This window comes from Fukomys damarensis, unplaced genomic scaffold (assembly GCF_012274545.1).
Source record: "Fukomys damarensis isolate Sample0158 unplaced genomic scaffold, DMR_v1.0_HiC HiC_scaffold_16, whole genome shotgun sequence".
Taxonomy (NCBI): Eukaryota; Metazoa; Chordata; class Mammalia; order Rodentia; family Bathyergidae; genus Fukomys; species Fukomys damarensis.
The window spans coordinates 71936949-71948028 of record NW_022900928.1 but is presented as its reverse complement, the minus strand read 5'-3'; the positions used below and the strand labels follow the sequence as shown (position 1 = coordinate 71948028).

General features: G+C 36.0%; 1 protein-coding gene and 2 pseudogenes across 1 annotated transcript; all 3 read left to right on the top strand.

Moving 5' to 3' along the window:
• The first annotated feature begins 891 nt into the window (after positions 1 to 891).
• On the top strand, positions 892 to 1932 carry LOC109117697 (annotated as a pseudogene).
• A 1052-nt stretch (positions 1933 to 2984) lies between these two features.
• On the top strand, positions 2985 to 4025 carry LOC109117696 (annotated as a pseudogene).
• Positions 4026 to 7816: 3791 nt separating this feature from the next.
• LOC104854718 (olfactory receptor 8B3) lies at positions 7817 to 9367 on the top strand. Its single transcript, XM_033763953.1, has 2 exons — positions 7817 to 7829; positions 8421 to 9367. The coding sequence occupies exons 1-2, from the start codon at positions 7817 to 7819 to the stop codon at positions 9365 to 9367; spliced, it is 960 nt and encodes a 319-aa protein (XP_033619844.1).
• Positions 9368 to 11080: the final 1713 nt, after the last annotated feature.

Below are 11080 nucleotides of genomic sequence, written 5' to 3'. Positions count from 1 at the left end.
ATATATATATATATATATCTTCAGACACAGGACAAAAACTATCATGAACAACAAGCATGGGAACAGTTCAAGGTTTGTATTAATAAGATTCTTTCATGCCCCCTCAGAAGCATTGTCTACTGCCAGGTTCAGGATGTTTAATGGACATGGGCTTTCATTGATAAAGGCATACTGTCTCACTGCCAGTGTTCAAGCCAGGCAAATTTTCTAGGAAGGAAGACTAAGGAGATTTGCATTATGAATTTTATTGTTGACTACTTTAGTTATAGGAGCCTGTACTTCATTAGAGATCACAGAGTTAAAGCTCCAACATGCCAACTTAATTCAGAGGATAAATATGTCAGAGGAGTCCTTCACAGTGCTCTGACTGTGGATTGTTAGACCTTTTCATTCAGTGTAGTAATTAGATGACTCAAACCTATTCTCTTGGCCACCTTGACTACAACTACAATTGAGAGACGGTTTTCAATGGTCTGTGGCTGCTACTTCACTCCCTCTGTGGTTCCTCATGTTGTGGGAGATGCTTGCAGGGGATTGATAGTGATTAGAATAATTTGTCAATAATTTATCCTATTTAATTTTCAACAAATGGCTAATAGTACTTCTTATCACATAAAAAAGTTTATTTTTCCCACAGATTTCATGATAGAGGCTTCTAAGACAGTCAGGGAACAATTTTGTTGTCTAAGATTGAGAGAAGTTCCAGTTGATTTCAGAAGAAGGGGAAGATCCATGAGGATAACAGATGAGGAAAACTATAACTGCATCTTCTTGTTTTACCAACCTCACTTCTGCAGGTTTGCTATGATTAGTTAGGGTTGGGGAAGAGTACTGAAAGTCCATTTTAAAGTCATTCATATTTTCCATTTACACAGAAATCTCCAGTGAATAATGGCCACCAGAAATCCTTCTATAGTAAACATGTTGATCTTAGCAGGGTTGAATTAGAAACCAGAGCTCCAGCTGCACCTCTTCCTCCTGTTCCTGGGGGGTCTATGAGGAGATACTGGTGGAGAACATGAGCATGATTCTCCTGATTGCTCTCAGTCCTCTGCCTCACACACCCATGTACTTTTTCCTTGGTTCCATGTCCTTCATTGATCTCTGTTAGTCCTCTGTCATTACCCTCAAAATTCTGGTGAATTTCCTTGGGGAGAAGAATACAGTCCTTTATTCTGAGTGCATGGCCCACCACTTTTTTTTTGTGATCTTTGCAGTAGCTGAGGTTTACCTTCTGACTGCCATAGCATATGATCTTTACACTGCCATCTGTAACCAACTGCTGTACAATGTGATCATATCACCTTGACTTGCTCTCTAAGAGTGCTGGTTTCCTTCATCCTGGGTGTTCTGTGTGCTGTGGTCCATACAAGTGCCACAATGAAACTGAACTTCTGCAAATCTCACATCGTCATTCTTTACTTCTATGATGTTCTTCCCCTCCTCAATCTCTCCTGCTCCAATGCACACCACAATAAGCTTTTACTTTTTATCATTTCTGGGTTCAAAACACTAGTGCCCACTTTCTGTTGTTGTCTCCTACACCTTCATCTTCTTCAACATCCTTCTCATCCAGTCCTCAGAGGGATGCTCCAAAGCTTTTGGAAAATGTAGATCTCATCTCATGGCTGTGAAAATCTTGGCCCTACATGTATTTAAAGACTCCTTCAAGTAACATTCTGGACCAGGGGAAGATGTCACCCACAGTGATTCCCATGCTGAACCCATTGACATACTGTCTGGAACCAGGACGTGAAGACAGCAGTGAGGAGGGTCTGGATGGGAAGATCAATCTTGCTTTTGAAGACAGATAGATGGGAAAGATCAATAGTTTTAATTGAAATACAATCTTTGTTATATCTAAGATATTTGTGCCTCTCTGAAAATCCAAAGCAGGGCCTCTTATATGCTAGGCAAGTGCTCTATTACTGAATTACTGAGCTATGCCCATACGAAAAATATAAATTTCTTAAAATGCTTTCTAATCTACAGTGGATTCCATGTTATCAATAAAATGAAAAATAATTTTGTAAATATTAATGTTCTTATATTTTGACAGCAAAAGTGAAGTTTAGGTTTCTAATTTTGTTAGTATGATAGAAAAGGGATGGGAAATTAGATTATTTTCAGAGTTCTTCTTTTCTTCATTATGATCCTGTCTTGATTGCTGAATACCTGCAATGAGGAAGTTACTGAATTTTCTACTGGCATGAATGCTAGGAGACATGTAACCTAGTCCTCAATATCATTCATTAATTCTTGAGGGAAAAAACAAATGCATTCTGCAAAAATAGAAAATGCAAGAAAAATATTTACAGAACAAGAATGATAATTTTATTCATCACACTTTAATATAGTTTTACTTAGTTTATTTTTTATATTAAAATCTCTATTTGCATGTCTTTATTTACTCTCATGGGACCCCGATGTCTTTCTCAATTATGGAAGAAAGAAAGTCTGTGCTCCAGCCCATTGTGACTGCTAGTCAATACATTTGGGAAAAACCAATTGGGAACATGAGAATTAAAAAAAATATACCCTAATTATAGGTGACATAATAGCTTACTTCTAAATTTATAGAGATTTAATGGTAAAACTAATAAGGAGAATTCAGTAAGGTGACAGAAATTAAACTAATACTCAGAAGTCAATACCCAAATATAAAACTAGTTACAACATGTAAACTTTTTTTACAATTGCAGCAAAATGATAAAATACATGTGATTGTATTTTAGAAATATGAAAATTCCATATGAGTGAAACATTCAAATACTTTGAAAAATATAAGCCAGAACTTGAACTAAAGATAGGTCTCCTTTTTTTTTAGACAAAACAACTCAACATTTAAATATAACTGCATCTTCTTGTTTTACCAACCTCACTTCTGCAGGTTTGCTATGATTAGTTAGGGTTGGGGAAGAGTACTGAAAGTCCATTTTAAAGTCATTCATATTTTCCATTTACACAGAAATCTCCAGTGAATAATGGCCACCAGAAATCCTTCTATAGTAAACATGTTGATCTTAGCAGGGTTGAATTAGAAACCAGAGCTCCAGCTGCACCTCTTCCTCCTGTTCCTGGGGGGTCTATGAGGAGATACTGGTGGAGAACATGAGCATGATTCTCCTGATTGCTCTCAGTCCTCTGCCTCACACACCCATGTACTTTTTCTTTGGTTCCATGTCCTTCATTGATCTCTGTTAGTCCTCTGTCATTACCCTCAAAATTCTGGTGAATTTCCTTGGGGAGAAGAATACAGTCCTTTATTCTGAGTGCATGGCCCACCACTTTTTTTTTGTGATCTTTGCAGTAGCTGAGGTTTACCTTCTGACTGCCATAGCATATGATCTTTACACTGCCATCTGTAACCAACTGCTGTACAATGTGATCATATCACCTTGACTTGCTCTCTAAGAGTGCTGGTTTCCTTCATCCTGGGTGTTCTGTGTGCTGTGGTCCATACAAGTGCCACAATGAAACTGAACTTCTGCAAATCTCACATCGTCATTCTTTACTTCTATGATGTTCTTCCCCTCCTCAATCTCTCCTGCTCCAATGCACACCACAATAAGCTTTTACTTTTTATCATTTCTGGGTTCAAAACACTAGTGCCCACTTTCTGTTGTTGTCTCCTACACCTTCATCTTCTTCAACATCCTTCTCATCCAGTCCTCAGAGGGATGCTCCAAAGCTTTTGGAAAATGTAGATCTTATCTCATGGCTGTGAAAATCTTGGCCCTACATGTATTTAAAGACTCCTTCAAGTAACATTCTGGACCAGGGGAAGATGTCACCCACAGTGATTCCCATGCTGAACCCATTGACATACTGTCTGGAACCAGGACGTGAAGACAGCAGTGAGGAGGGTCTGGATGGGAAGATCAATCTTGCTTTTGAAGACAGATAGATGGGAAAGATCAATAGTTTTAATTGAAATACAATCTTTGTTATATCTAAGATATTTGTGCCTCTCTGAAAATCCAAAGCAGGGCCTCTTATATGCTAGGCAAGTGCTCTATTACTGAATTACTGAGCTATGCCCATACGAAAAATATAAATTTCTTAAAATGCTTTCTAATCTACAGTGGATTCCATGTTATCAATAAAATGAAAAATAATTTTGTAAATATTAATGTTCTTATATTTTGACAGCAAAAGTGAAGTTTAGGTTTCTAATTTTGTTAGTATGATAGAAAAGGGATGGGAAATTAGATTATTTTCAGAGTTCTTCTTTTCTTCATTATGATCCTGTCTTGATTGCTGAATACCTGCAATGAGGAAGTTACTGAATTTTCTACTGGCATGAATGCTAGGAGACATGTAACCTAGTCCTCAATATCATTCATTAATTCTTGAGGGAAAAAACAAATGCATTCTGCAAAAATAGAAAATGCAAGAAAAATATTTACAGAACAAGAATGATAATTTTATTCATCACACTTTAATATAGTTTTACTTAGTTTATTTTTTATATTAAAATCTCTATTTGCATGTCTTTATTTACTCTCATGGGACCCCGATGTCTTTCTCAATTATGGAAGAAAGAAAGTCTGTGCTCCAGCCCATTGTGACTGCTAGTCAATACATTTGGGAAAAACCAATTGGGAACATGAGAATTAAAAAAAATATACCCTAATTATAGGTGACATAATAGCTTACTTCTAAATTTATAGAGATTTAATGGTAAAACTAATAAGGAGAATTCAGTAAGGTGACAGAAATTAAACTAATACTCAGAAGTCAATACCCAAATATAAAACTAGTTACAACATGTAAACTTTTTTTACAATTGCAGCAAAATGATAAAATACATGTGATTGTATTTTAGAAATATGAAAATTCCATATGAGTGAAACATTCAAATACTTTGAAAAATATAAGCCAGAACTTGAACTAAAGATAGGTCTCCTTTTTTTTTAGACAAAACAACTCAACATTTAAAGGTGCCAGTTCATTTTAATTATTTTATGAAATTCCTGCAAATCCTCTCATTTTTTCCCTTTACCCCTGCCCTCCCTTCACCCCCTCCACCCCTCCCCATCTACAAACACTTTATTTTTATCTTTTCATTATCTCACATTTTTTTCTTGTCATGTAGAGGTACAAGATCCCAACAATAAATGTAACTGTACTGTATCCCTAAAATGTACCAATAAACTCAATTAAAGCTGAAAAAAAAAGAAATTCATGCAAATCCAACAAAAGCACCAAAATATTTTTCTGTTTGTTTTAGAAAATATTTTCAACTTTATTGGAGGATCAGTATGTATGGATTAATGAAGTACAGCTGAATTACTTGAAACTGCATTTACACAAAAGGCCCAATTTCATGAGTCCTGACGTGTATAAACTTTCAAACCCTTCACCACAATTAGCATAACAAACATTTCATTCAGTCTCTGTTCTTTTCACCTATGTGCATAGGCAATAATGGATTTGAATTGTTTCTATTTTCTCTGTCTTTCTTCCTTTGTGTGTGTGTGGGAGGGGTGGGTTCAAGAGGTGAATGAATAGTCAGGTTTGGCTGACCTTAAACATACTTTTAGCCTAAACTTAACTTGAAGTCAGGGTCAACCTTTTTCCTCAGCCTGCCAAGGGCTGGGATTATACATATGAACTGCCATGAGTGGTTAACAAGGCAAATTTTTAAATTTCATCAGGTATGTGTGAGAGGTACAGCTGGTTTATATCACAGCCAATACTTGATTTTATTTCTTTGTTTTAATTTTATAAATTCTAATCTGTATATATTAGTACATAATGGCATTTATTTGCATTTTTGTTAATAATAAACTAGTCATATAGATTCCAATCTCATTCATTTATTTATCTTCTTTTGAAATGTCTGGTTAAATTGTTTTAACCATTTTCTTATTTGTTGTTTTAATTTTTATTATTGAACTGTACATAAATATTTAACATGGATATATTCCATTTCTAAGTGCAACAACTCTATCAGATAAGAGTTCAGTGGATCTTTTACCCCAAATTATGACTTGCTGTCAATGGTGTCTTTTGAAGAATAGGTTTATTTAATTTTTGCTTCAATTTCTCATGTTTAAATTATGTATGGATTCCTCTAAAAAATCATTTACATTTTTTAAAAATGAGAACCAAGGCCTGTCATGTAAAGGTACAAGATCCTAATAATGAATGCAATTGTACTGTATACCTAAAATGTACCAATAAACCCAAAAAAAGGAAAAAAAATCATTTACATAGTTGAAAGTTATCAAACTATTATTCTGCATTGTTCCTTAAAAATTTTATAATTTTTGGTTATACAGTTAGGCATATCATACATTTTGAGTACATTTTGGTGCAAGCATTGTTTACTTTTAAGTGTCCTCAGGTGTCTTTTAAGTGTCTTCTATGTTGTCCAGATATGTGCTTCTAGCTACTGATAAAGGTGGATTTAATGAGATTTCATTAGAACAGAGGGGTGAGACTATTTAATATTGATGTTTATACAAAAATACCTATGTGATAATATCTAAAGATGAAGTGCAAAGTTGAGGGAGATTGAGGACAATCATATAATAAAACATTATATAATCATATCACAGTGATATATGCACACCTATGTTTATAACAGCACAGTTTGTAGTAGCTAAAACTTTAAAACAGCCCATTTTCCCATCAGTTGGAGACTGGATAAAGAGGGTGTGGTTTTTCTATAAAATGGAATACTATTCAGCCATGAAGAATGAGACATTAGATTCATTCATAGGAAAATGGATACATATTGAGGATATACTTCTAAGTGAAAGAAACAAGTCACACATGTATAAACACTGAATAGTTTCTCTGGTGTGAAAAACTATAATGGTACATAAGATCCTAATGATATAATTGACAATGTGAAATAGGAAGAAAAGGGCTAAATATGTAGGGGAAATGGTAAGGGTAGGGGAAAAGTATAAGGGAAATGAAAAAACATGAGAAAATGAAAAAATGGAAATAAAGTATTTGTAAATAGGAAATGGAGGAGGGGGTGAAGGGAGGGCAGAGAAAAGGGGAAAAAATGAGAACCAAGACCTGTCATGTAAAGGTACAAGATCTGAATGAAGAAAAGTTCTAGAAATTCTGTGCATTCCAATGGTACAGTTTTGGTCATTAGTATCCTAGCTGGTGTCAGGTGCTAGTGAAAATCCATTGAGGACACAGGGCAGACTTTCTTGCCTTACTACACAGAGATGCTCCTATGTGAGAAGAAAGCAAAATGTATGTAATGGCATAGTTTCAATAATTTAATGCACTTGTAATTAATTTGTCTGTGAATGCAGCATGTGTAATTTATTTTAGCTATTAAACTTCAACTATGGAGAAAATACTGAGGAAAATAGGCCTTTCAAATTTTAATCAGGACCCTAGAGATTCTGAACTCATAAAAAACAACCTTAGCTCATAGTGTCAGGTGGTTCTTTGTCATTAGTGGATGTTGTTTACCACTTCCTCAGCTGGAGAAGAGACTGAGAAAAGTCAGCATCAGAAATCATGAGAGGTAATTCATGGCAGCTCTGAGGATGGGACTGGTGACTGGTTCGAACTCTCTAAGCCCAATATTCTTCCCAGGCTATAGCAATTAAAAGAAAAACAGAGGTGCAGGGATTTAGCTCAGTGATTCTGTCACCTGCCTTGCAAGCAGAATGACCTGAGTTCCATCCCTGGGACAAAATACAAAACAAAACAAAACAACAACAACAACCACAAAAAACCCAGAATTTCTTTTTCTGGGCTCTGTATTCTAAAGCTCATCAGATTCTCCAGGCTCTCTGAAAATAGAGGAGAATTAACACAGTCCTATCCTGAAGCCATGTGGGCAAAGGGTGAGTGCTGGATTGCATCTCTTCTGCTATTCTTCTTGCAAACCCAAGGGTTCAGTGAGCCCTTGAAGTGCTTCACCTCCTGGGCACTGAGATCACCCCTGACCCTCAGGAGCGAAGGGGACTGTTGAGGCAGAAGTGAAGCAGAGATGCTGCAGAGCCATCAGCACTCCTTGGCTTCCTAAAAATCAATCCTTCCAGAAATTTCTTTCTATATTCGCAGTAGTCATCTTTATACCTTCCCTTGGTCTTCTAAAATGGTGAAAACAAAGGCAAAAGAAAAGGTGGGCTTGCTTTCATCCTAGTCTTCATCTCAAACATTTTATCCTGGGGTTGTGTAACCCAAAGTAGAGAAACTGGGTGTCTCATTTTATTTTTTCATTAAGTTTATTGGTAAATTTTAGTTATAGAGTTACAGTATCATTGGGAACTTCTATTTTTACATGACATATCTTGTTTCTTATTTTTACTCCATTCCGCTTCCCTCCCTTTAATACCTCCACCCCCCCATTTACAAAAATTTTGTTTCCATTTTTTCCTTTTCTCATATTTTTTAGTTTCCTTCTCATGTTACTGCTTCTCTTGTTCCCACAGAACTGCCCCAGGGAAGAATAGCCTCAGGTAATGGCTCTTCAGTGACCGAGTTTGTACTGCTGGGTTTGACACAACAGCCAGAGCTCCAGCTGCCTCTTTTCTTCCTCTTCTTGGGAATCTATGTGGTCTCCATGCTGGGGAACCTGGCCTTGATTGGTCTGATTGGTCTGAATTCTCACCTGCACACCCCCATGTACTACTTTCTCTTCCATCTTTCCTTCATTGATCTCTGCTACTCTACTGTCATAACTCCTAGGATGATGATGGGTTTTGTGAAGCAGAACATCATCTCTTATGCTGAGTGCATGGCTCAGCTCTTTTTCTTTTGCTTCTTTGGTATTAATGAATGTTATATTTTGACATCAATGGCCTATGACAGATATGTGGCCATCTGTAAGCCCCTGCTGTACAAGGTCATCATGTCCCATCAGGTCTGCCTCATGATGACAGTGGGTGTGTATGCAATGGGCTTCTTGGGTGCCATGGCCCACACTGTGAGCATGCTGAGACTTACATTCTGTGATAGCAATTTCATCAACCATTACATGTGTGACATACATCCTCTCCTGGCGCTCTCCTGTACAAGTACTTCCATCAATGAGATGGTGATGTTCATTATAGTGGGTGTCAATGTAATAGTGCCTAGTCTTACCATCTTCATTTCCTATACCTTGATACTTTTCAACATCTCCTCCATCCAATCTACTGGGGCCAGGTCCAAAGCCTTCAGTACATGTAGCTCTCACATAATTGCTGTTTCTCTTTTTTTTGGAGCTTTAGCATTCATGTACCTTAAGCCTTCTACTGGATCTCTGGATCAAGATAAAGTATCCACAGTTTTTTATACTATTGTGGGGCCGATGATGAACCCTTTTATTTACAGTCTGAGGAATAAAGATGTCCATAGTGCACTGAGAAAGACTTTGAAGGAAAAGGTGCTCTGCTAAATAGGTACTGTGTTATTGATAACAAATCTTACTTCAGGAATGTGATTTGTAAAACTGTGGAATGGGCTAAGGTTGTAATTCAGTACAAGAAGGTTTGCCTAAAATGCACAAGGCTTGGGATACTTTTCTAGCACTATAAAATAGCACAATAGTAGCAGCAGCAACAATAAATCAGCAGAAGTACCACAAACATAGTAAGTTATGAAACTGAAATAACAAGGACTCCATACTAAACAAAACTAAATTAGTTATAGATATCATTTCTGAGGCAAAAGACATATGAAGGAGGATCAGATCATATTCTTTCAGAGAGCAATAGCAGCATAGTTAATCATGTCATCCTTTCAAGTTTATTTTTCATAAAATATAGGCTTATTTTATGTTTGTTTCTGTGGTGCTGAAGATTAAACCTGATTCTTCTACTACTATGCTGTATATCAGTCCTAATAATTATTAGGCTTTAGCAGAAAATTGAATGATAAATAAATACAAAAGTGGTAAATTTGTGAGCTTTGCCTATCTATCTATCTAATATATATTATCATTAATAATCTATCAACATCTATTTTTGTAGTTATGATGATTTAGCCATTGTGTTTTTTGAACAATTTGTATACTACTGAGCTATCCTTTATCAGACCAACCATGAGATTTTTGAGTAGGACACATGTAGAGTTCCAGTGAAACTTCAATGGACATATTGCTTTTGATAGTCTTAGGGTTCTTAATTTATTTATTCATTTAACAATCCTATTTTTAGTGCTTTTGGGGATTTTCTTTTGTGTTCCTATGGTAGATGCTCTTCTAACTCTGATCTTTTGTCCCTTCTTGGCAATCTCAAGAAAATGAAATAAAATGAGACTGATTTTTATTTTTATGATCTTGATTTCTAAGGATAGAAAATAAAATAATCATTTAGAGTGCCCAGGATAAAGGGAGCGTCCACTGAGTTAATTACTTGGATTTGAGGGAAGGAATGTGGTATAAGGACATTTCACATCTTCACTGGGAAGAAGTTTATTTGAAATCTATATTGCCAATTAAGCAGAAACATTTTTGTCCTTTTTACAAATATATCATACAGTCTTAATTCCTCAATTTCTCTTTCCATTTAAAATGTTCACTCTTGTTTGACTCAGAGGTTTACATAGTAAATAATAGAGTTTATTTAATTAGTAAATTCAATGATTTAGACTTCAAAATATTTAGGTTCTCTTAATTTACAAAAATATAATGATGAAGACAGAAAAATTCTTTATTCTCAGATAATTCATTGGTTAAAGAAATTTGACAGTGAGATTCAGGTGGGCACGAGGAAGAGAGAAACTAGTGAATAAGCCATAAACATATATTCCAGAAAAATCCTTTGGAAAGTCGTAAGAGAATAAGTGTGTGCTCACTTTCTTTTTGATTTCAAGGGAAGAGAGCTACATGCAAGCATTTTAGACAGAGGGAAGAGCTGGGAGAGAGTGCCAAAGGGAGAACAGTCTTGTTGATTAAAAGTGCATCAGTAAATGCTTATTAGAAGAGAGTTTAATGAAAGTTATACAAATATATAGAATTTACAAGATGTGCTTACCGTGGCTGCCCACAGAGTCAGGTGTAGAAGAGTGCACAAGGTCTGCATGAGCAATGGAGATAATGGAGTATCTAGTTAAATGCCCGGAGCTCTCTATCATGTCCTTTGTAAGTCCTTATGAGAAGCCTGATGGG